The 27,463-nt window shown below is 36.1% G+C and overlaps 2 protein-coding genes across 4 annotated transcripts in view; one reads left to right on the top strand and one right to left on the bottom strand.

Moving 5' to 3' along the window:
* The window catches only part of LOC131430926 (protein phosphatase PHLPP-like protein), a 30,526-nt gene extending 21,031 nt beyond the window's left edge, over positions 1-9,495 (top strand). The window contains exons 5-8 of the mRNA XM_058596215.1: positions 6,284-6,437; positions 6,494-6,631; positions 6,694-6,847; positions 6,920-9,495. Coding sequence (XP_058452198.1) covers positions 6,284-6,437; positions 6,494-6,631; positions 6,694-6,847; positions 6,920-9,459 — 2,986 coding nt within the window. The 3' untranslated portion in view covers positions 9,460-9,495. The remainder of the gene's footprint in view (positions 1-6,283; positions 6,438-6,493; positions 6,632-6,693; positions 6,848-6,919) is intronic.
* A 58-nt stretch (positions 9,496-9,553) lies between these two features.
* LOC131430925 (LIM/homeobox protein Lhx3) overlaps positions 9,554-27,463 on the bottom strand; it is a 102,063-nt gene continuing 84,153 nt past the window's right edge. Inside the window, exons 1-7 of one of the 3 annotated variants that reach the window (XM_058596213.1) lie at positions 24,728-25,362; positions 14,325-14,499; positions 13,999-14,201; positions 13,647-13,842; positions 13,424-13,578; positions 13,174-13,365; positions 9,554-13,110 (exon numbers count right to left, since the gene is read on the bottom strand). In XM_058596213.1, the coding sequence (XP_058452196.1) occupies positions 12,857-13,110; positions 13,174-13,365; positions 13,424-13,578; positions 13,647-13,842; positions 13,999-14,201; positions 14,325-14,499; positions 24,728-24,896 (1,344 nt within the window). In that variant the 5' untranslated portion in view covers positions 24,897-25,362 and the 3' untranslated portion in view covers positions 9,554-12,856. Of the gene's footprint in view, positions 13,111-13,169; positions 13,366-13,423; positions 13,579-13,646; positions 13,843-13,998; positions 14,202-14,324; positions 14,500-24,727; positions 25,363-27,463 lie in introns of those variants that run through there. The other 2 variants (XM_058596212.1, XM_058596214.1) reach the window with 2 other exon arrangements.

Genomic DNA, 27,463 nt, shown 5'->3' with positions numbered 1-27,463 from the left:
GAAATCAGTGTAGTGTGTAATGCATATATAAAAGGCGCAAGTAGCGAACCGAAGCAGAAGAAAATCAGCATGGTTGGCAGTATTGGATGTGTTAATTCTGTATGTGTAATTAAATGACCATATACGGAAGGTGTTGCAGAAGACTACCTAGTAAAATTTTTGAGAGTATAATTTATTCAAAAGAGTGTCAACATGTAAATTTACTATGTTGCTCCTTGAAACTCGTTAATTTCAAGATCCTTAAGCGAGATTCGCCATATGGAAAGTAACAAACAATGGATTGAAATATAGTGAATAGAGGAACTGAATGGTCATTGCATGAACCAAATGTACATCTGTTTCTGTTAAATGGAACGGGAGATACAAGTCTGCATATATGCCGGTGCATATCAAGAGTAAATGTTACCAAGCCCGAATTAGTTGCCCTCGTCAGTCTAGTGTTTAGTTTTATATACACAACTGTGCTGTTCAAAAATTAGTCTCTTTCGTTGCTCCGTGATCAACACCAATAGAGGATCGATTAAGGAGTCAAATGAAGTGAATTTGTTACTTAATTACGTGAGTTCCATTCTTTTGCTCGTCGAGGTTTAATATGCGATAAACATGGGTAGGGGAGACCGGGGCTGCTTGGCCAAAGGGACAGGTAGGTCAAGTGGCTTTTCTGAAAAGGCTATTATGCGCAGTGGTGACATCTATAATGATTTTGGTAGAGCATTACATCACCCATGTATCGACGTAGTTTCAGGTGTTTTTGTGTTGTCGTTTGTGCAGATGCACGTTTTTTTCTTTTTACGGCACTGGTGAGTAAATTTTTGTTTTTGTAAAGTAATACGTGTAACGCGCATCAATTTAAATTATATTTCCTAAAACGTGGTACCATTTAAAGGGCTTTCAAAACTTTATAAAATGGCATATCGGTTTCCAGTAAAATCTTACCTTAATTTTTGTTAATCGTTATTGTTCTTGCGGGGTTGGTTGGCTGAGTTGTAATTTTAGCTTAAAGCAAAGTTCACTTGGATATTCGTGAAATGTTATCCTTTTTTTGGGCGGAATTTGATATTATTGATGTTTAGAAAGAACAATGTACATGAAAGTAATGGAAATAAATTAAAATTGTTGACAAATAGAAATAAGAGAGTAGAAACATTAAAAGTTGGAAATTGTCGATAGAAAAGATGATTCCAATATTTTATGAATAAAATGACATCAACACTTTTAGCATTTAGAGTTCCGGACAGGATTTGTCGCATATTGACCCAACCCCGAACAAAACTCGTCCATCAGAATAGAATCTGCTGTAGATGTAAGCCATCCTGAAAACGTCAGACCTATCCCCGAGGCGAATATGTGAACGAATATGTGGAGGAGTGTCAAGGTCGTAAATCGCGAAATGATCCTGAACTCCAATTCTAGATTAAAAGCACTATTGGAGGAGTAGAAAAATGAAACCAAGCGTAAGCGTGAACGCTGGTGGAAGAAAAGTTAGAAGTGAAGCTGAAAAAGTTCACTAATGCTGACGAAACCAAAATAGTTAAAAACACTCAAAAATCAAGAAGGGGAGTTTTTTCACGTACCTGCATAAGAAAAAATTATGCAAACTAACTTTTTTTTACTAATGAAAACATTTATTGATACATTTGATGTGTTTTACATATTTTTTCAAACTCGGCCAACCTACCCCGATTGTTAATAACTATTCTTCTGATTTTTATTCAGGAATGATAAAAATCATACATGTACTCGATAGGTGTGTCTTTTTGACGGAGCAAACCGTTTATCAGAAAGTCTAACCAGAAAAAGTACAGAAATTCCGAAAGCGAAACTCGGCCAACCAGTCCCGGTCTCCCCTATATCGTTTGGGAAGTGTGCTTGCGATATAAGGGCATACGGGTTAGGATGAACATATAACTTCATTGACCGGGTAAATTGTGAATGTACGACGATACATTGGATCGAATTTTCTTTAGTTTTCCTGGATGTAATACAGAATAGTGACGATGGAAGAACAAATTTCACTAAAAAAAGGTTCCTACCTTGGATGATTTTGTTGCAAACTTTCATTTCCGCAATTCTGTTTATCTTCCTTTCACTAATCCGTGTTTCGTTCGGTTTTGCTAAATAGTTGAACCCACTGAACTTTCAGCAGGCTAAATAATAGATTTAATCGGTTATATTTCACGCCATAACGAGTGAGATTAAATAGATCCTAAGATTTCGTTTATCGTGCTGTGGCCCAGAAAAGTTCTTGAAAGACCGACAGTCCGGCAGCGTCTTCTAGACCGAACGACGCCCGTAAGGAAGCAATTCCTTGTATGGGCACATTGAAACAAAAGATTCTCGATATGGATTTAATACAAGTAAAATATAATCAATCGGAAATGACAACATTTCATAGTACCTCCATACTAAAAAAACTCCGATGGCTATGTCAATTTTTTGCAACTTCCTAAGCCGAATTTTCTGATTTCGACAAAACTTTCGATAGGAACAAAGTAAATATTTCTGCTAAAGTGAAATAGAAATTTTGTCCGAGAATCTACTTAAACTAGATTTCATCGTTCATGACAAAGCATCCTCAGTACATAGTTACTACAACCGGTTATACTTTCGGCCCTTATATTCCGCTTTAGGGGCTGTCCATAAAAGACGTCACGCAGCAAGGGAGAGGGGGGTGTTTCACAGAACGTGACCTTTTGTGACAGGGGAAAGGGGGGAGGGTTGTTGGAATGTGACGTCCAATATTTTCAATGAGCGCAATTTTGAAATAAATTATTATATTACTGCTTTGTCCTATTTCCTGAAAAAATCTCCACAATTAACGTTTACATTCTATAGGAAAACGTGTATTTGTTGACGTAAATACTTCTTCTTGTAAATTCGGAAATGAATGATGCAGGAAATCAAACCCTGTGCTCCTGTTACTGCCATAAATTAAATTCATGTCAAAAAGTGTTTTATAGAGTTTAATCAAAATAGTCCATCATCATAAACATCATCATCAGCATCAACCAGCTGGAAGTAAAACGTCACTCTAATCACTACGTGGTGTGAAATATTTTTGTAAACTAATTTTGCATGGAGCATTGCTATTGCGTAGAGAATGCTGTCAAATTAACAATATCAATGTGATTACGATCCAAACTTATTATTTTCATGAAACTTTCATTCATTTCATGTATCATTTATTTCTTTTAATCTAGTATTAATTTTATTGCGAATGAAACAACGGTTGCGAAATCGAACCCGGGATGCATCAAACGAGAATATATGTTGAAACTACGTAAACCGTACCGTAACGAACCCGATGTTTTTCCCAATTCTGTTGATAAGGAGTGTTAAAAGAGCCTTTCCCAAAGATACAAAATTGACAATGTTCCATTATTTTGGAAAAGTCATATTGACTCGCGTAATCCTTAGTTATAAATTCCTGTAGGATTGCTGTTGTTACTAATTTTCACACCCCTCAGCGGGGGATCAACGATTTCAGACGTAGATCATGTCATGTCTTATCTTGATCATGTGTGATTTTCCTCCGCCAAGATCAAAGCTGATCGAATCATCCAATAATTGAACTTACATTGATCAAGAATCGTTTCGGCTCAAAATCACTACTGATTTTGTGTGACGGAAAATCAGTAACGATTTTGATCGATATGATTTAAAGATCACTGATTAACTGATCTTGAAGAGATCAGATCAGAAGTGATCTTTATTGGGAAAGATCCCAAGTGGTCTTCTTCGGTAGTGATCTCGATTTGATGAGGTTTAGAGGGTTTAGATCTTTATTTTCTCAGTCCTGTATGCCACAATAAGGAAATATTATTCCTTAGCTAAAAAAATAATATATCTGTGTGAATTTTATTTATTTTGAATTCGTGACATGTGACATCGGGGCGGGTCTTTGCTGCTGTGACAATTTGTTGAAAAGGGGGGGGTGGGGAGTCAAAGATTGCCAAAAAAGCGTGACGTCTTTTATGGACTTGTTAAAAATTCTGGGTAACACTTTCACGATTTGGGAGTAGTTTGAAAATATTAATCATATCTATGATTTCCAATATTTTTAATGTCGAGATTTCAGTGTGGGTGTGCAGGATCAATTCGTTGTTGTTGTCTTACGTAAGTTTTTCCTCGCCGAAGCATCACTTTTACATAGAACTCTTAGGCTAATATAATTCCGATTCGCATATTTTAACAGATAAGTAATTCTAAAAGTTCTTTAGATAACATTTCGAGCCATTAGAAGGGCTGATTTTGCATAATGTTTCCCATCGTTGCTCACTTTTCGTTGTTTATTGCTCCAATGCAAACGACCAGTAGCAGGATGATGCAATCGATTTTCTTTGAAGACCAGCTGGTCCTGCGAACGTCCCGCAATTGATTCAATACTGAACTGAATTCTTGATAGTGGAACTGAGCTCTGGATTTGAACCAACCGGAATGATGCTCAAGCAGACTGAAATGAACGAAATATATCAAGTGTTAATCTTTTATACTTACCCAGTATATAATGCAGAAATGAAATATACCATGATACCAAACATTTCAGAAAATTTTAATTTAAACAGCTTGCAATGGTTTTTGCAGATTAACAGCTTTGGGTCCAGTAAGCAAAAACCACGCCATCATCTGTCAATTGCCTTAGTTTACATGTTTACTTGCCTCAGATTAAAATGTTTGTCACGATAACGAATGGTTGCGTTTCTAAAAGTAAAAGAATGGTTGTATGGATATCTGTTGAAATAAGTACCTTCTGAGTTGAGTTTTATCACATCCAGACAGAACGTTTTCTTCCAATTGAAGAAGCTCGAGTTCAGTCACTGGCCTATTTTTTCATACGTTCTAAATTTTGCTGATTTCAATCATCCTTCATTACCCAGTCTGCATTGCAGTACTGATTAAAAGCCAAAATAAAATCAATTCGACTATACGTCACATAACTTTGGAATAAATCCGAATTTTTAAATTCTGCAACTCTTATTAGGTTTGCGTCGTCTCCGGTGCAAGACTGAGAAGGTCACTATATGAAAAAAAAAACCGAAGAAACGACATATTTTCTTTATTTTATTGAATCAGAATCAAAAGAGAAAAAGTTAGGGAAATTCCTGTAGATGTACGTTCGAGGATAGTTATTTAAAAATAATAAATAAACAAAACAGATATACCGAGCATCTACGGATGCTGATTATAAAAAAGTTGTGTAAACCTATATATATATATATATATATATATATATATATATATATATATATATATATATATATATATATATATATATATATATATATATATATATATATATATATATATATATATATATATATATATATATATATACCTATATTTATACCTATATATATATATATATATATATATATATATATATATATATATATATATATATATATATATATATATATATATATATATATATATATATATATATATATATATATATATATATATATATATATATATATATATATATATATATATATACAGGAAAAGTAGGACTTTTTCTTGCTGTTTCGATTGAAAATTGTATATAAAAAACGTGCTTAATTCACCTATCAGAACAAATTGGCTCAAATGGCACGTTCCCCTTGATATTTGGAGATTTGTGCCTGTATAGTTTACATTTGTTTCAAAATGTTTGAAAATCAGGTAGATCTTTGAGAAATTGTAGTGCGAATTAAATCCGAACCGAAAATTGAATACCACTAAAACTAGAATAAGTTTAGTTGGTTATCGACTATCCAAATCTGCAAACCCGATAAACCTGATTAATTTATGTGAAATAGACATTTTTATACTACCCACCCTGTATCCTCTAAACCGGATGTTGGATTTGACTGAAAAGCAAGATGATTTTTATAGAATCTTAAAATTTTTCATTTGAATCTTAGATGATTTTTAGTTTTCACTTAAATCTTAGATCGGTTCAGCCATCTACGAGAAAAATGAGTTCAATTTCGTTTCACATATCATCCTATAGTTCCGGAACCAGAATCCGGATCCAAACATAATTCAGGGACCTTGTTTGGGAGCATACGACTTTTCATATGAATCTGAGTTTGTGGAACAGAAATTATCCGAGAAAATTGAGTGAAATTATTTGTCACACACGCATTTGCTGATCTCTTATTTTGATTTTGATTTCTATTCCCATTATAGTTTCATTTATTTGTTTTACAAAATACTAGGCTACAGTTTTGCGTCAAGCATTTCGCACTTACAAATTAATGTCAATAACAATTCCTACTTTTTTTATTTCGTTTTACCGCAGCTTGGAGGAGTTGAATTTGGAGAAAAATGAACTGCAAGATTTACCCAACTGCTTACACAGGCTGGACAACTTGAAAAGTTTGAATGTAGCGTACAACCAGTTGGAAACATTGCCTTACTTTATGGTGAACAATATGCGATCCACACGTTTTTTCGTAAGAGTATACAGATTTTCGATAATATCCACTACTTATCAGTCCTATTATTACAGCATAGGAGCGATTCTCTGAGAAGCGGACATAGGAGAGATTCATTGGAAAAGGATGATGATAAAACTGAACCCGCCTTGACCAAAGTGAATCTGCGTGGTAATCAGCTTAAAGGAAGCATTATTCTGGGTAATTATGGGGTATTGAGATCATTATAAAGTATTTGAAGTAAATGGTTCCTAATAACGATTTTTCTTCACAGCTGCTTACTCAATTGGATGTTAGTGAAAACTCTATCGAGAACATGGACTTGTCGGCGCTGGACAAACTTGAGACTATTCAGTGCTGTCGGAATAATTTGAAAGAGTTAACGCTTAACGGACGGCATTTGCATTCTTTAATTGTAGGAAATAATAGTGCGTTATCGTATTTTTATATTTGTATATTCTGTATTATTGGAAATTTCCCCTTTTGAATCCATTCTGCAGATCTTACGCAAATCCTGGTTCGAGTAACACCGAACAATCTCAAACATGTCGACATCAGCTTCAATCATCTACGAGAACTTCCGGAATGGCTAGTCGGTTGTCATCAACTTCGCACTTTGTATGCGAATAACAATCAACTGCATGTGATATCGGAGCATTTGCTGAATAACGAACACACGATGCTTGTTACTCTTCACTTAGCTTACAATAATCTTACCAATTTCCCTCCGTTGTTAAAACGGAAACTGCCACTTCAAAAGCTGTACCTGCAATGTAATCAAATAGAAGATCTGCCAGAAAAATTTTTCATATCATGTGAACGGTTGACTATTCTTAATATCTCCAGCAACAAGCTGATGACCTTACCAATCATTTTTGGCACGAATTGCCTTTTGGAGCGGCTATATGCAACGAACAATAGCCTTTCGGATCGGGTTCTCGACAGTCTGATCTGTTTACCACGACTGAAAGTTCTTCATATTGGATACAATTTGCTCACGACTCTTCCGGAAACATGCATCACGTGCTGGGGTGAGCTAGAAGAATTAGTTATTTCTGGAAACAAGTTACGGCATCTTCCGGAGAATTTAACTAATCTACGAACTCTGCGCGTCTTAAGGGTTCACTCCAATCAACTGCAAACAGTACCAGCATTGGCGAAAAATCTGAGTCTTCGAGTATTAGATCTTGCCCATAATCAGTTGGATAGAGTCAATATGATGTCTCTTGTATCGAAGGAACTGCAGTTTTTGGATTTGTCCAGCAACAGTCAACTTCAGGTCGACCCGCGTCAATTGGAAGCTTGTCAATCACAAAGGCCAATGAGCTTAGTGGATGTCTCGGGAAAAAATAGACCCACACTGCCAACTGCACCTTGGCCGTATCAAGAGAACGATGAATTTGAGCCATGTTGGAAGGTTGGCTTTGCTGAAACATCTGGTTGTCTTCCCAAACTATACATTTCACAGTTACGGTTACCTGCGTTCTGCAATTCCGAAGGCCTCTTTGGGATGTTCGACGGTGGAGTTAGTAACATTATTCCCAATATGCTGATCAAAGCTATTCCAAAGATATTGTTGGAGGAAAGAACTGTTAAGGAAACTGCCAATGATTACATGAAGTATACGTTACTTTCGGCTCATCGAGAACTGAAGCAGTTGGGTCAGCAAGAAGTGGTCAACGCTACGCTTTGTCACATCTCTAGGAGTAAGATTCCCAGCGAGGCAATGAGCTATTTGCCGCAAGCAGCCGGTGGACGGAAATTCATTTTACGGGTAGCTTGCATTGGGGACAGTTCAGTTGTGCTGGTCAAGCACAATCGATGCATACAATTGACGTCTGGAAAATCATATAAGAAACTCGGTTTGAGTGTGAATTTTTCAGAAATAGTGCCTGATCCAGAGGTGCAGGAGGTAGTTTTAAGTGATGCGGATGAATACTTGGTGATAGGAAACAAGAAATTGTGGGAAGTAATTACAATGGAGACGGTGGCGGAAGAGATTCGGAAGGAGGAAAATATTTTATTAGCGGCGAAACGGGTGCAGGATATTGCTCAAAGTTATGGAGCCGAGGAGAATATTAGTATAATTATTGTTAAATTTAACAATTTGGGAACGGATATTGATTTTCTAATGCGAGAGCTGAGGCAGACAATTCGGAACAAGTCTGCAAGCGGAGGAAGTATTTCATCAGGTTTTTGTAAGTGCGGTTGTTGTTGTGAGTCGAACAACAGCTGCTGTCATTCGGGTGCGTCGAGCTCATTTGTCAGACACTCATCGGGAAGAAGTGACCGGTCATCGCCTAGTGGTCAAAGTGATCAAACATCAGGAAGAGAAACACCTGTTACTGGGGCAAAACCAAAATATCCGGAAATGACTATATTCAATGGCAGAAAACAAACCGGATATTTGACTAACGAACGGAGAAGTTTACGTGGGGGTGTGGTCCGAGCAGTTCGGGCGAGAATCGAAGAAGAGAAGGATCGTGAGGAATCTGACTCGGCCATGTCGGACGAACAATTTAAATGTTGGGAGTACATGCTGGAACAGAATACTCAACTCTTATTTGACAAAGAACTAAATACGATATCGCGTGCTTTTGTCAAACGTCCGCAGTCGAACCTAGCGAAGCTTCATATGAAATCGTTGTCTTCCAGTTCACCCCAGCTTGCACTAGAAAACGACAACGGAGTGCCTTCCGCCGGTAGTAGTTGTAATACATCAGGAAACTCCTTACGATCGGCTCCCTTTCTGTCGCAGCATTTTGGTAGCACACGATCTATCCAGCCAGCTACTTCGCAAAACTTTTTTAAACCAATTCGATATAACACAACACGTCCTCAGCCGATAAATGCTGGTCCTAATGCGGCGTACTTTGGTTCTATTCAAAGGCTAATGCCTTATAATTTGGAATACGATATGAGTAATTTACAGGAACAATACAATATCAATAATGATGGAAGCACTATCGAACTGGACACAGTAGATCCGGAAGGAGGCCGCATGCAGCAGTATTGGGGAGTTGCAACAACAGAACTGTGAGAGCATTCTTTCAATATGGATTAATTTCAGTATGGCCGTGTAAAGATGTTCAAGATCTCTTTTTTCTCGTTTAGCAATAAATTAAATAAATATGTACACAGTAAATTTATATAGTCAGTTTACTTTCCAGAACTACGGCTGTATTGTATAAGTTTTGTGTCCTTGTAACTTAATGTGAACTCTAAATTATACACAATTTTCAAATGTCTTTGGATTACCTAGTAAGGTCATTTGTACAACTATAGATTTCTTTAGAACTAGATGTTTTTTCGCATTTGTGGAAAACAATACAGAAAATTTTGATTTTACCTTCCGGAGGTATTTGAAACCAGGTTTGGTGTGTTCAATAATATTCGGAAAAAACTTGTTATTTGTAAATACAACCTATTTGTCCGAAACTATGAATTCACTTTAAGTTTTTATTTGGTACAGTATTTGTTTGTAAGGAACTCATAAGAGTCTAGTATTTCAAACTATACTCCATATTAAATACATAAGTAAAGAACTATTTTATAGTGAAAATCATTATGTTTTGCGTTAAATTTACTTCGAAAATCCAATTACCTGAAAGGACTAACAACAATGTTCTTGTTTTTAATATTCCTACACATAATTAAGAATAGTTAGTTGGACTAGTTTGTTTTCGCGTCATTTTTGCACACTGGACATTGTTTTAATATTTTTTATCATAAAGTTATTTGTATCTGATAAATTTTCATTGTGAATATTACCGGGATATTTGGCATGAACAAAATAAAAATCTATATTGAGTGTTTTGTAACTTAGTGCACAGCTTTTCAGAGATGACTTGAAACGACATCCTATTGGGTAATTTTCTTACCAATCCGACAGACAAAGCTCAGTATCTCAATCGTCGTTGTGAGACTATCCTGGTTTTATTTAGGAGAGTTTTATCATATCAGATAACCTAACAGCTCAGAAAGAAATGTGCACTAATACATCAAATGATCTGTACAATTGCACCTTCAATAAAATCTTCTACGAAACGTGACAGTAACACCGGTAACCTTTGAACTGCATCGGAGACGTTTGAATGCACACTGAGCAAATGTGGACTTTATTGGTTATATTGATTCGAAATTGATTCAAGTTGTTTTATGAAATCTCATAACATTGGAACATACTGAATGAAATACGATGGCAGTAAGTAGTACGAAAGTAATCGAAGATATAGCGAAAGTAATCGAAGAATTATACTGATTCTTGTGCAATTGGTATCAAATGTCGAAACCGTTTCGGAAATAGCTTATGGTTGTAAAAAAAAGTGATTTATATTGATTCGGTTTGCGATCCGAACATTAGTATGGTTTGAAACCTACATACCTGAACATGCTTCTTCTGTTCAATTTGGCCGTATTTCCGCAAGTTAGTTTAACACCTCGGTCAAAAAGTCCCCGGTTTGAGAACACCTGTCTACAGAGTTCCCATTTTATTCAAGAATGTATTCTATTTGAAGAACAATACATTTGTTTCAACGGTGTTCCAACAATTCTGCACCAATTTTATAACATCATTTCTTTTTAGATGACCTCATCATTCGATGTAAAAAATAGTCTTTGGGGGTAAAATCTGGCGAATGTGTTCGAATGGATTCGAGAGTAATTCCGACTTTAATTCACGGAATTAAGATATTAGATAAAATACGATATCAACTTTGCAAACAATCTTTTTTTTATTTAAGTGCTCATGGGAAATTGCAACTTCACTTTTCGTTGTTCCATAACGATGGAATGAACTCTGGAATAACAGCTTCATTTGGACGACCAGATCGAGATACGGTGTTTGTATAACAACGTTTCAATTCAGCATGGTTGGTTTGATTGAAGCGGAGTCCGGATAATGTTTTTAAGCCATTATTTAGTGACACCAACTGTCAGTCAAACCGGCGACTTATTGACCAACTTGTTTATTGGCAATACGATTTCCCTGGATAGACAAAGACTCCCGTCTATGTGGTAATTTTTTCGAAAAGTTTTCATTTCGCTGTTGCATTCATCAGTCTTTTTCCAATTTGTTTTTCTAACTGGATGCTAATACAAACTTGTAGTAAACTCAAGACAGTTACGTCTTAGCAAGACTACAAAAAAGCCTTACGATGAAGCTTAAGCAACGATTTTATTAGCTATGGTGGCTGTAAGGAGAGTAACAACAGTTATCCGTTTGGGAGATTTTTTTCAAGGGAACAAACTGTCCATCAAATCCAATATAAAACATGAAACATTTTTATGAATTTTTTTGAGTTGTTACCAGCATTGCTCTCCTTACTATCACTCTACTGAAAGCTGGAAACGTCTTTCCATCAATTGAATCTTCAAAACTATAATTAGTATTGTGTTAGAAAGGCATATTTTGAAACGAGTATAATGTCCCAAATGCTAAATTTTGAGTCACACAATATCTGTACACATTGTTTATTTTACTGTAGCGTTTTCAGTCGTTGAATCAGGAATAATTCGCTCTTTTCGTGTCAGTAAGCAACCAAACAGAATTTTGTGTCCAAAAGACGTGAACGGAAGCTATACGATGAGGATTTTCGAAAAAAACGAAGGATCCCTTTTTGTGGACGACGAAAAGTACGTGATGTTAGGTTACGGGCAGCTTGAAGTTTGAACTCGCTTTTGTCGTTAAATTCGCAAGTCTGTTTACGATCTGGGAATTTATTTCCAGTTGCGAAAAGAAATAAATATTTTTAAATATACAAGCAAAAGAAAAAAAAGCTTGAAAAAAGTGTATTTGTTAAGCTGTCACTTTAGCAAAGCAAATATTTGTTAAGCTGTCAACGAGATAACCGGGTGGATATCTATGAAAAGGCCATTCATCCACCTAACTGCCCTCAATCCCGAGCCTAATTGAAGCATAATGGGCAGTTGTCAAACAGAAGTTGAAGAAGAGAGATCATTCGGACGACCAGAGCTGGAGATATTTGTTTTTCAATCAGTTTCTCCAAAGTCAAATATTTCCATGGTACTCTTTTTCGTGAACCTAGACAACCGATTGTCTGATGACTCTAAGAGATATTCTAAGTCGTGGTTAGAGACCAGTATCCATAACATATAACTCTACTAGTCCACCTACAGTTACTCATGTTCATTGAACTCAAACATATATCACCTGCAGTTTTTAAAGTTACCATCACAAATTTTACAAGTACACTCAGCACAAATAATGCAACTAAAGACCGTATTTTTATCGTATTATCACAAAATTGCTCTTCAAAGGTTACCGTGAGTACCGCTATTAGTGGGTTCCATAATTTCGAATTTGAAAATTGAATCCGAGGATCCTAACCTAACCTAGTAGAACCAGTGCGGTTATCCCTGTGCTCATTTCAGTGCTCATGACTGGCGTTGTTCTCGTGGAGCTATGGCTTATTGCATCAGTAGTGCAATGCCGACGGTGCCTGATTGCCGTTGGTTTGCGCAAGTGGTGGTACCGATTGCTGAGGCTGCACTGCTGTCGGAACAACTCCGTTAGGAGGGCAGGATTCACCTAACCACGAATCGGGGCTGGGCGGAAAGTCAGGGTAACCATGGGCAGGACTAGACTCGTTACTTAGATCGGAAACCCCACTACCGTGCAGTCCGTGGGGACCCCGGGGACCTCCATGATGAATTGAGTTGACAGGTTGACCTGAAGCAAATTGTCGTTATTATGCTGTCCTGTGAGGATATCACGTATGAGCTACTTACTCACCTAGTGGTGTATATACAATATTGTCCGGATATGAACCGTAGTGGTGGCCCGGTCCGATAGGCGGAGGTGAATGACTAGACAGGTAGGGCGGAGGACTTCCATTACCATGTATATAAGACCCCCGACCGCTGTGCGGTGAAGCACCATCTTCTAGGCCCATATTCGAAGTGCTATAACTATCGTTACTAAGATCTACGGTTTACAAAGAAACATGAAATTCTATGCAAAAATAAATGTTACAACAACTCACCGTGATGGCTGAAGCTATCTAGATCAATTTTCAATTCGTCCTTATCTAATAACTTATCGTGTCTACTCGGCGAGCCGCCACCCTTTATCGAACGGAAATATTGACTCCATCTTGTTCGACCGGCATCCTTTTTCAGTCGTTTCTCTTTGGCTCGCCTGTAGGAAGAACGAAACCACTTTAATCGATATTAATCTTTTCGATTCAACATGGTAGAAAGGCTCACCTATTCTGAAACCACACTTGCACTACTCGCATATCCAGGCCTGTATCCTGGGATAACTGTTCGCGTACATGCCGCGCCGGTTTAGGACTACTGTTGTAAGCACTCTTCAGAGTCTCCAACTGTTTGGCGGTAATTGTTGTACGAGGTCGTTTGTTTGATGATTCACCGTCTAATGATCCATCGGAGAGATATAAACCTGTGGTGTACCGGAACGAAGAAGAAAACGGTAAAAAATGAGAGTAACATTTGCGACGATGTAACTGATATGCTGTTTTTGGCTGGATGGTGGGCTGGCAATTATTTATTGGTCTCTTGAGATCCAGTTGAGTGATTGAAACGATTTGTGTCTTACCCTTCGCCTTGGCCGCCTCGTAGTCCGGTTTGCAAACTAGCTTTCCATCCTCCATCAAATAGAATTCGTCACCAGTGTTTAGTTGGCGCGAACACATCGAACACATAAAGCACTGCAGGTGGTATACGTTGTCCTGCGCCCGTCGGACCACTTGCGTCGGTGGAATTCCTAGATCACAAGCCGCACATTTGGTTCCGTACCGCCTGCAGGACCCGCAACATCAAAGAAAAGTATAAACATTAACATATAAACAATTTTCTGTTGAAATCGATGGCACCTAGGCCAGTGTTGGGTTCTAAATTGGAGCCGTGATGTTTAATACTTACTTGAAGAAATCATCCTTACAGAATAATTGACCGTTGCGGGCGAAGCATTTTTCGTTGAGCTGCACGTGGCATTCACTACATTGAAGGCACTTGGCGTGCCACGTTCGGTCGGCCACTTTAAGGATGAATCGGTCTAGTATGAGCTCGTGACATCCGCCGCATTTTGGAATGGTAGCTGGAATCCAAAGAGAAAATAATAGTTAAGATTGAGATTCAATCTAAGATATTCTGAGCCTACGGCTTGAAAAAAATCATACACACTTGAAAAATTTTGCAGAATTCGATAATTTTTTACTGAATTTTCAACAGTTTAATGTTCGGTAATTCAATAGATTACTGACCGTTCAGTAATAAAAGTTTTGTTAAACTGTCAAACAACTACTGAACAGTTCTGTAAACCAAATGGAATCATCTAACAAATGGTTCCGTAATTATTTTGTTTTTGTTTTTTGATACCATTCAGAATTTAATTAGATTTTCGGAAAACAACGCAAATTTCCATCTTACAATTTTTTTTATTGGATTTGGATATTTTCCACAAAAACGAGTGAAGCCTGTTAAAACCAGTGGCTACGGTTTAATTGCCCTACATATGCACGAAAAAAGAGAATAAATACAGCAGCCGGTGAAAATTGAGAAAAAATTACGAATGTCCCGGTTGATCGGAATTATGAGCGCCGTTCGGTATTTGGAAGACTATTTTACCATACGGATAGTATGATTTTTACCGTATTCGGCGACTATTCTGATTTACTGTATGAATTGTAATATTATTTACAGAATTGTGTAATGAAAACATGCGTAAAACTGATTGTCCGGTAAAAATTTGCATATTTTTTTTCAAAATGAAATTCATGTACCGAAACATCGGTTATTTCTAATGATTACCGTAAATTTTTGTGAAAAAAATTACCGAAACAGAATCAAATCTAAGTGCGTAAAAATTTTAATGAAATCATACATCATCATATGTGTGATACATGTACGGATGTTTTTTTTTTTTAATTTTAGTCGTTTAAATTTTAGATGCACATGTTTTTGAGAAAATTTATCAAAATCAAATTCATTGCGAGTGATGGCACTTTCATCAGAAAATTTATTTTGAATTACCTAAAATACGAGGTCTGTTCAAAAAGTTCCCGGAATTTTTTAATTGCGCGCGTCTGGAGAGTCCGGTGGTCAAAAAATTTTTTTTATTGTGTTGGTACATATGTCCCTAATGTATGGTGAAATTTTCAGCTGTATTCATTGTTTACATTCTGTCTTGTAGCGGCTGGTGTAGACGTGTTTTTTTGAGCTCGGCGATTTTTGTTAGTTTAAACAATGGAAGAAATGAAGAGTCAAAGAATTTGTATTAAATTTTGCGTGAAAAATGAAATAAAGTGTAACCAAGTGTGCGAAATGTTACAGAGAGCCTACGGTGAGTCTGCTATGAAAAAAAAAACAAGTGTTTACGAGTGGTATAAGCGTTTACAAGATGGTCGCGAAGACGTTGAAGACGACGAACGCTCCGGTCGACCCAGCACGTCAATAATCGATGAAAATGTGGGAAAAGTGGAAAAAATGATTATGGATGATCGCCAAATCACTATAAGAGAAGTTGCTGATGAAGTTGGCATATCAGTTGGCTCATGCCATCATATTTTTTCAAATGTTTTGGGCATGAAACGAGTGGCAGCAAAATTCGTTCCAAAACTGCTGAATTTTGATCAAAAAAACAAACGCATTACCATCGCTCAGGAGCTGTTAAACGACGTCAACGACGATCCAAATTTACTTGAAAGGGTCATAACTGGTGATGAAACATGGGTGTACGGTTATGATGTCGAAACAAAAGCACAATCGTCCACGTGGAAGCACCCAACGTCACCAAGACAAAAATCGCCGAGCTCAAAAAAACACGTCTACACCAGCCGCTACAAGACAGAATGTAAACAATGAATACGGCTGAAAATTTCACCATACATTAGGGACATATGTACCAACACAATAAAAAAAAATTTTGACCACCGGACTCTCCAGACGCGCGCAATTAAAAAATTCCGGGAACTTTTTGAACAGGCCTCGTATGTCAGAATTGTGGACTAATCATAACGTAATCAGATAAATCTCCTAATTCTCAAACACTGGAAACGATGGCGCGTACCCAGAAAATTTTTCGGGGGATGTTTCAGAACATGTTGATCAATTTCCATACAAATAGAAATTTTTATATAATTATTAAAAAAAAAAATTATTGTAAAGTCGTTGTTGAAAATTATTTATTTTATTATTTACTCATTTAACGAGAAGAACTTACATAATATACTGACGTTTTGGGCTTCGGAGGGGGTTTGAACCCCTAAAACACCCCTCTGTATACGCGCCTGAACTAAGTGGTTAATGTAGTCTGGAATTAATGCATACTGAAGTTGAAAAGATCAGGTATGAAAGTATGCTTGAACAACAAATGTTCTACAAATAATTCATTAAATCGCTTCTTCGAAAAATACATTTATGTCGAATCTTTTGTGAATGTTTTTATGTGCACATTAGGGTGGGACAAAATATTGATTTCAGCTCCACTAAACTTTTCGTGTTCCTTTTGGGTCCCATAGAAACTATGCAAAATTTTAGCTCGATAGGAGAAACTATATTTTCGCGCCCGCGGTTCAAAGTTTGTATGGGATTTAGTATGGGAAAACTAACTTTTAACAAAAAAATCATCTGGAGGTCATCCTATACACTCAAAAAATCAGCGGGCATGTAATTTTTGTAGGAAATTTAATGAGGAAGAAAACCTTCGAAGACTATAACATAATCCGACATCTGTAAAAAATGTTATTAAAGAAAAACCTACACAAGGTCCGAACGATGGCTCATTCCTTAATATATCTAGCACCACTGCTGCTAGTGGTGGTAATATGAGTTTGCTTTCTTTTATGATGCTACAACGGCTGATCTGAGTTGTTTGATGTCTTTACAATAGTTGCTCTGTGTAGTTTGGAGATTTTTTTAAACTTAAAAACCAACTTTTTTATTTGAAGAAATACAATTTTGAAATCTTCCACAATATTGTTGATAAACTCAAATACTATAACTTTGTCGAAGACATAAACCATCTGCCTCATATGGTTTAGAAGATATGGACGATAGAAAAACAAGAAAAAGAAAAAGTTGGAATCAATGTTTTTTTCATAGTATTATATGAAATCATCCATATCTTCTAAACCATATGAGGCGGATGGTTTATGTCTTCGACAAAGTTATAGTATTTGAGTTTATCAACAATATTATGGAAGATTTCAAAATTGTATTTCTTCAAATAAAAAAGTTAGTTTTTTGTGTGTCTTTACAGTGTATTTTGGATGACCTCCAGATGATTTTTTTGTTAAAAGTTAGTTTTCCCATACTAAATCCCATACAAAATTTGAACCGCGGGCGCGAAAATATAGTTTCTCCTATCGACCTAAAATTTTGCATAGTTTCTATGGGACCCAAAAGGAACACGAAAAGTTTGGTGGAGCGAGAAAATAATTTTTCCCATACAACCTTGTCCCACCCTAGTGCACATGCACTATGCAGTTAAATATGTTGCTTTGCCCCTGTGGAGCCCTCCCACAAGAGAACACTGCCTGCTCCAAATATGTGCATGAAAATAAATGTAAATTCACAAAATATTTTTATCTGTGTAAATATACAGTCTTGTTCAATGAAAATAAGCTATAGATTGAGAAAATCTGTCGAAGATTAACGGAGATATCGAAATTTTAAAATGCTTGGATGCGAATTTTGACAAAATTGTGCTCTTTAGCATGCCATTTTGACAATTTTCGCACGGTCCCTTTTTGACAACATTTCGTCTATAACGTGATATAAAGATATAGGGGTAGATGGGGTAAAACGTACCCCCTAAGGAAATGTTGCTATATCTTAATTATAGAGAATAACACGGAAGAGTTTCATGCATGACTATCTTCCGTAATCATTATTTCTCAAAATTACGTACAAATACTCGCTGAATGCATTGATAAATACATGAAATATCTTATTTTCCAAAACCCTTAAAAAATTTCTATTGAAATATATGTGGGGCATGACGCCCGATCGTGGAAAACACGAAAAATATACAATTTAAATTACGCGAAGTGCGATTATCTGAACATTGAGACAGGATGATCTTAAACAACGGGTAAACATCCATCAAAACAACGAATTAAAGCTCATGACAACCATGGGGCAATATGCAACCACATAAAGCTTCTTCTTCTTATTTAAAGAAAACTTTAGACTTTTCGTTGCCGAAATATTTGCCAAGTGGACGATTTTTCACTATTATTCATTAAATTGATAGCTTATGGATAAGTTTTGTAAGCGACTACTTGAGCATTTTGCCTCGCCCAATTCGGGCCATTTTGCCTCCAAAAATATGGACGATAAAATTGACAATTTTTCTATAAAATTGCAAATACGAGGTCTGTTCAAAAAGTACCCGGAATTCTCATTTTTCTAAAAAAATATTTATTTATTCGTCTACATCTATATGGTCCCCTTCAAAGTAATCCCCCCTAGATATAATACACTTATGCCAGCGTTTTTTCCAGTCTTCGAAACACCCCTGATAGTCACTTTTTGTAATGCTCTGTAGCACTCTCAGCGATTCTGCCTTTATCTCTTCAATCGATGAAAAACGCTGTCCTTTCATGGGTCTCTTCAACTTTGGGAACAAGAAAAAATCACAGGGAGCGATATCTGGTGAATAAGGAGGTTGGGGCATGATTAAAGTCTTGTTTTTAGCCAAAACATCACGAATAAGCAGAAGCAGTTTTGGAACGAATTTTGCTGCCACTCGTTTCATGCCCAAAACATTTGAAAAAATATGATGGCATGAGCCAACTGATATGCCAACTTAATCAGCAACTTCTCTAATAGTGATTCGGCGATCATCCATAATCATTTTTTCCACTTTTCCCACATTTTCATCGATAATTGACGTGCTGGGTCGACCGGAGCGTTCGTCGTCTTCAACGTCTTCGCGGCCATCTTGGAAACGCTTATACCACTCGTAAACACTTGTTTTTTCATAGCAGACTCACCGTAGGTTCTCTGTAACATTTCGCACATTTGGTTACACTTTATTTCATTTTTCACGCAAAATTTAATACAAATTCTTTGTCTCTTCAATTCTTTCATTGTTTAAACTAACAAAAACCGCCGAGCACAAAAAAACACGTCTACACCAGCCGCTACAAGACAGAATGTAAACAATGAATACAGCTGAAAATTTCACCATACATTAGGGACATATGTACCAACACAATAAAAAAAATTTGACCACCGGACTCTCCAGATGCGCGCAATTAAAAAATTCCGGGAACGTTTTTGAACAGACCTCGTACATCGTTTGTATTAGAATTAATTTTAGAAACCAATGATTGGCAAAGAAGTTTACTGGTTACATAATTAAAATCGTCTTCCTCACCCTAGAAAATTACTAAGGAATGAACATCAAAAATTACTTATAACAGAGACATAATCGGTTTTTTATAATTTTTTCAGATATGATTGAACCATCGCTACCAAAGTTTTATAGTAATGGGGTGCGTTTTACCCCATCTTCCCCTATTGAAATCATACTATCTTCAAATTCAAAGTGATGCCCTGTCTTCAACTACAATTATTTAGTTTGTGCTCACACTTCAACAGTCGGAAATCGCTTACGGTTGAGACGACTAAAACAACGGCAATACAGTTTCGTGAACAATAGATACAATACGTAGAGTGAGTAACAGGTGGACAACGAATCGTGGGAGATGAATTGATGAGGCCTGCACTTGAACGAATAAATAAAACAACGAGAACGAAGATACTTAAAATACTAAAGTGTTACATTACATTCATTGAAAACATTGTCGAGAGTAGGATAGATTTAGAAATTTCATTGAATTTCATTTTTTAAGTTGAAGTTTGACCAAAGATTGACAACAAATTTTATTATAAATATTCAATATGACAAATAAACGTACAGATTATATATAAAAAAATAAATACAATACAAAATGGGAAAATATGATTTACAAAAGCCTGAAATTTGGCCTAAAAGACCGAATTAAATTTGTTTTGATTTCAAGCGCTGAAAAGTTAGACCAGTAGCAAACGAAATTGAAATCTTACTTAAAGAACGAATATATCTAGACGTTAATGATGTAAGTGAGATTCAATTCAACAAGACTTCTAACTTTGTGTACATTATGTTTAAACGTGAAAAAATGCATTTGCATTCAACTCGGTTAACAATGAGGAGCACAGTGTCAAGTATTACAACGTGCAATACAAAATCCATGTGTACGTGTTGGACAGTCTTGTTTTCACTCGAATGTATTCGAATGTGACTCGTTTGCCACAAAATATTTGAATATAAATGAACTTCTTAAATAAATGCTAAACCACGAAGAAATCACTCCATTTCCTGTGATTAACCAAAAGCCATTTTAGCTTCCAACGATGAATATACAAATTAACTGCTATTTTCGGAACAATCACGGGTTTAAGAATAAAGTAAAAGTTACGTGCAATCGCGACCTTTAAAATAGTATCCAAAAGAGAATGACTGTTGTTTCAAATACATACACAAAAGTACTTACTAATATTAAATTTGTTTACTATAAAATGTAACCTGTGACTCCCGTGCACATTTTTTTCGAAGTAACATACAAAATCCCAGAAGAACAGAAAACTGGTTCAACACAAGTAGCTCTTTCGGCAGAACTGTCAAACTTTAAAACGAACGATTTTGCTCATCTCTAATTCGAACATCGTTCGTGAGAATGGAAAGCCCTATTCTTGTTCACAGACGGATAGATTAAATGCAGTGCTTTGGGTACGTCAGTTCAATCTTACGAAACTACCGTTCGAATGCATCGAAAACAGTTTATCCAATTTCCCACAACTTTTAGGAGATATAGTGAGCATTGTGGAAGGCGTATTTTTTTCTTTGGCGAGCCTTCGAATACGATGGGTTAGAATGCTTTATTTTATATTAAGTGAGTCTCTTGAATTTACCAATGGAAGAAATATACACTATCGAAAACATGCCACAAATAACTCCAACTATCAGTTACGAGGTTTCTTCTCAGACTGACATCTGTGCAATGTTTATTTTTCTATAGTGAAGATACAAAACAAGTTTTTTTTATAATGACCTCAAAAAAGAACTCGGGTTCATCCTTGACAGTTCATTAGAACTGTTTACCGTTAAACCAAGGTGCCTCACGATGATGTAAACAGTCCTACTACATTGTCGAAAACATAGACATTAGCTATGGTGGTAAACCTAATCACTTATTAAGATATTCTAGGAATAGTGGGCAATTCTCATAGTACTAACTGCTGGTTATCATTCTAGTGATTACTAACTGCCAGAAAAATGCACCATATTTTTTGCAGATGCAAATGACCGGATAATAAACTTTAATGATGTTTTGTTTGATTTAATACCTGTTATCACGAAGTTTTATTCTCGTTTTTGAATAAAGTTCATTTTAAGGACGATATTTATTTGTTCTGTTACATTCGTCACTTCTTTGATTATTAGAACCTTAAAAAATATCTACGATACTGATACTTGTTTTTTTTGCACAGGAATCTAAAAGTATGTGTTCGTGCGAATGATCGACACGGACGTAAACAAGATTGATGACACAAAATAAGCGTAAAATCAAACCATATAACAAACAGGGTGAAACATTTGTCATAACAACTTAGGTCTGTACCGAAACGGATGGCTTAAAGTTAGATTGGTGTTGTTCTTATTGTTATGTACGATATTTGAACGTGTGATTGGTTCGAACGTAAACAATAATACGAATATGACATACTCTCGAACGTATCGCATTCGACCGGAGAGAAAAATGAGGGTGATTATCTTATACAACGGCTGGTTTTTAGTACTAAAGTCCACCGTAATGCATAAAAACATGTTTAGTATTTCTGCTTAAAAGGTGTACAATGCACCTTTTGGTAAATAATGATAAAACTAGGGGTAGAACAAGAGTAACGTTCGCCCAAACTGAACACCTGATGTCTCATCTAAAAAAACAATATTCTTATATTACTACGTGGGATTTAACAAAATTGTTTGGAATTACCTATTGCCTCGTCAACTGACTGGAAGTGAACGATTGAAGCTGAATTTCACACGAGAAAAAAGTACTAGTACGCAAATCACGATCAATGCGTGAGCGTCCAAATTTCTCAAAATTTCAAATCAATTGGCTCACACATTCGAAATATGTTGATTGTACAATTGTACAAAATCTTATCTAACCAGTCTATGGGTAAGAGGTTAATAAAAAAGGTTAATCTAATTTTTAGAATCCTGATTAGTTCCCTAAAAATGATAAAATAGATTGAGACCGGAAATTTTTTGCCATAGTTGCCTTGTCTGAGACTAAAACTCTTCTGAACATTTTACATCACTTAGGAAAATAGTAAAACCGAGTGGGTATTGTTTTGCTAATTTTTTATAAATATTATAGCAATGTAAATTTTTGGAATGCTACATATTTTTTTTCCGGGATCTCCCATTGGGTTTTACTGGAAGTATTTTGGGATAAAGATCTTTAGATATTCACGCAATTTTCCTCCTTATGCTTAAGAACTTATTCTGCTCATAAGGCTTGGTAGCCACTACCAAAAATTACTTTTAGAGCGCATATAGGAAATGAACTATATAACTTTTAATAAAAAATATATTCAATTTAATTCCACTATTTAAAAAAATCTTTATTAATTCGTCACTAGTGTCATGCAATGCTTGTATCTAGTAGCCATTTAATCGTTTAATTATTCTGGTTGATCGACGGTTTTCAGAGTTAAAAATATAAAAACTAATAATCGCATAACTTTTAGCAGTTCTCAACGGGAAAACACATTGGAAAAGAACTTATGCAACGTTTAGCAGAAATGAAATTTCACAAAAAAAAGAATCGAAAACCTATTATCCGAACCAACCACCAACTTCCTGCGTCTTTGGTATTACATTCCTTTTGTGGAATTCGACCTGCTGTTTCAACAGGTTTCGCAGCCGATTCATAGCATACAAAACCAAGTGGTGCTACGAACCTACTAACACTAAGAGTCCTTTCAGGTCGGGGCTCGAAGGTACGACTATTTGCTTGTAAAACCTGTACCCTACGCTAGCTTCGTGACACCTATAAAAGAATCTGATGAATCGTTGTCCTTCGGTAAAGTAGGTAAAGCATCAACATTTTTTTCAATAATATTGTTTAATCTTCTCGGTGAACGATGGCGTTAGGAGCCTGTCACATTGGTGGCTAGCATATTGTTGAGATGTTTAATTTGAATTAGAACAGTATCAATACAATAAATACCATTTCATTAGCAGCTCTTATTAGTCAATCTACAGAAAGTATGGTGATAACAGCATCGGTGATATGCAATCTGCCAAGACCATCGTTACAACACAATGTAACATCCACAAAATTGGCGATAACTGTTGCTCATGAAATAAAATCAAAGAAACAAACTCTTATGTTGGATTTTCAAAATAAACTTGATGTTATAACGAGCAGTTCGTAGTTTCTATAATTTGATTTTTTATTGCTTGAATATTCTCGGTGTATAACATTGTTCTTAGTTAGAGTTTTATCGGTCGCTAATACGAAAGTTCATATAAAAATTCTAGTTCGATGCAAATTCATCAGTGTTATTGAAATATTGGAGAGTACTTCTCCCAAACCCGTACTACAGTGTATATACTAAATCTAATTTGATCACTTTTAGAAAGAAATTAACTTTTTATGATTTTGTACTCCGTACCATACGCTTTTCAGTGTTAAAATAACTTAGAACTATTTATGTCGTACTATATATTTGAATGTCGCTTAAGATTTTGCATCGTTGAGATTTTTTTCCAATAAAGTAAGACTTTGACGGCTGTTCAAACGTGCTAAAAATACTTTTCTTGTTTTCTTCATTATTATGTCAGTTCTGAGAACATTGTTGTAGAAATTTTGGAGTCAAGGTTGATAGTCGATTTTCTAAAAAAATGATATACTGTAAACAGGGAGTGAAATTGGATTTGCTTTCTTAGTATTATCTTTGCAACATATAGCACATCACTAGTAATAAACTAAAGTTTCTGTCGATAAGTGTCAATTGATCACAAGTATAAAATAATAAATTGATATTATATTATAACAGAGTGTCTCTATAATAATATAATATCTGCACATTTTGAACAAAATTTCTAATAAATATAGCCATAGTGTAATCCGCAGATAAATTCTATTATTTCACTTTCAATTGTTTGAAATATTGTCAAATAAACACTATATAGTAGTATGTAGCTCAGAAGACAGAGCAAATCGGTGTTAACAGTTTTCAATCAAAAATAAACTCACAAAGTAGCGCCTCCGGTAGTTCATCCAGATTTATCGGCGGTACTCTGTACTCTGGGCTTGGCGACCTTTGCAGATCTTTTTTACTGATTTCATTATTGTTGTTGTTATTTACACCTGTCAAATTGGCCATGTAGTCACTGGTATCCATCATCAGCTTCAACATCTCCATGTCAACAGATTTCTAAGCTGAATCTACTTCAGCTTTAGAATTTGGATGCAATACCTGACACTTCAATTCTGTTTTTATACACCGGAAAAAGAAAAATCTCGTTCACCAAAATGATACAACCATAGTCGATCCTAAAATCACTGCCTATTTCGATTTTACGACATTCGTAATTTCGTTATTTTCGTTCATTTGACCACATAAAAATTCACTGTCAGCAAATTTTCACCGCCAGACGGAAGGAACAGATAGCTATGGCAAGTGTTGGGAACCGATCGATTTTCCGACCCTAGCATTTCAACACACCCACTGACTCGAACTGGGCAGCTTCCTCCGGATAATATCACTGGTTTTCAGTTCCGCTTCGAATCGTTTTCGCGGCGTCGACATCGACCGGTGGAACGAACGTGCTTCACGTGACAAGCAACCTTATCGATCGGTTGACGAACTCGGACTGAGACAAGCGCTCGCGTAACGAAATTGCTATCGTTGCTAACCTACCGTGTTGCCTTACCAGCATAGAACATGTGGGTGCGTGTGAACCCCTCCCGATTCCGCAGTGGTACATGTGCTCAGCGCTGCTCTATGCTCAAAGTTAACGGGATGCAAGGACCACGCATTGGTGTTGGTTTTAGTACAAGGTGCTAACGGCTGCTGATTGGTTGATGGGCAGAGTAGTGTGCGACAGTAGGGTGTGGTTTTGTGTCTGTTTTGTTTTGTTCATTTGTTCGTCAGCGGTGATGGGTGAAAAATGTTTTCGATGAGCTAGTGAAAATCTGCCAGATTATTTTCACTCGTTGCAGTATTACTCTGACGGAATAACAGCTGCTGCAATACAACATTCTACCCGGTGACCAGTGCAAATCAAACCAAATTTCAACAGATAGTCTAGTAGTCTAGTCTAATCTAATACTAACGTGCTTAATTCTCAAGTTGTAGTACAATGATTCTTTCACCGTGCATTGAAACTTTAATAGACATCGTATTCCCAATATAGGGTTTACCCAAATCCGTAAGAAATAATAATATTAAGTATCTGAAGTACGTGCAGAACGAAAAGCGAAACAATGGTTACACATGTTGATTAGATAACGACAATGAGGTCTTTTTTACGCGGAGGATACGCACGCACAAAAAAACAGCCTAGCTTCCGTGTTAAAAACCGCGTAACTTCGCAAATCCGCGTATATAAAAACTGCGGAAATTTGGTAATCCGCATAAAAAACGCATGATAACAACGTAAAAAAGAACTCAGTGTAAAAATTTATTTTTTTAAAAAATGATTATGTGGGCTTTACACAAAAATACTACAACTATCCAAGCGACAATCAAAACAATTTATCGAGGAATTATTATTATTTAGTTTGAAAAGTTAGATGAATAGTTCTTCAGTTTTGAAACATGTGGTTGAGAATATGGTTAAGCACTTAAGATACTATCGAGAAATATATCTATATTCGATATTTCCGCTCCCTCCTACTTATCGGGACTTGAAGGATCAAAAAATTAAAGGGAGAAACAATCATGGGACTCTTCTATCTTGTGGGGTCGAAATCATATCATTTCTAGTAGAAATTTTTTAGATTGTGTGAATTGTTTGCAATTGGAATTATGCGAAATCATGTTTTTAGAAATTGCTTATTGATAATAAATATATGAGTCGAGTACCAGTGAACCTCGATAATTAAAAGTTTCATCACTATTGCTTTTCTTCTTTTCTATCGTTCTGGTTTTCTCCTTTCATGTTCATGGCGTTTGTTCAATTGGTTTTGTAGAACTTGCATCAGCCAAACCTTTCCCCAATGACGGGATTCCATTTAAAGATCCCCTCCCCTTTTCTTATACTTGACTATAAAAAAATATTATATATTAACAATAAACATTTTTAATAACAGTGCAAAGTTTGGACTGCATACTTTTCTCACTACTGTCATCAAAATTCAATAAGAAATGACATGATTTTGACTTTACAAGGCAGAAGGTCCCGTAAATTAAATTCCTTTTTACGGAAGTAACATTCTATGCTAGAATAAATTCTGATTCTTTCAAAACACTTTGTCTTAATTTTACAATACACCAAATAATAACAATGTTTGTAGAATAACATTGCGTTCATCTACCATATACCCATGGTCTTTTTCCGTAATGGCAAGTTATCAAATCGAACCAAAATAAAACGGAACAATTGTATTGCGTGAGGAAAGCTAACAGTTGATTTCCCTGGCACCCCTGCTCATCAATGTCCTAGTTGACGGTATCGATCTCGCACTTCAAGACACAGGAACAGATGGGTGTGTTTCGCGTGATATTCTATTGCAAACTTTAAGATTTTATATATTTAAAAACTTCTGACACTTCCCCACTTTCAGTTGCCGTATAATATTCCTATCAAAGTTTCATCATCTTATACTACGCCATGAAACTTCAGCAGCTTCTTCATATACAGCTTACACACCAGTTGTCATATGATCGAGCCCCGACCTGGGAGGGTTCTTAGTGTCAATTGGATCGTAGAACTAACCACACAATGATGTTGTACATAAATGGAATGTAATATATAGACTTTTCTT

Source organism: Malaya genurostris, chromosome 2, assembly GCF_030247185.1.
Source record: "Malaya genurostris strain Urasoe2022 chromosome 2, Malgen_1.1, whole genome shotgun sequence".
Taxonomy (NCBI): domain Eukaryota; kingdom Metazoa; phylum Arthropoda; class Insecta; order Diptera; family Culicidae; genus Malaya; species Malaya genurostris.
Note: the sequence above shows the minus strand (reverse complement) of the source record. Positions and strands in the feature narration are given on the sequence as shown.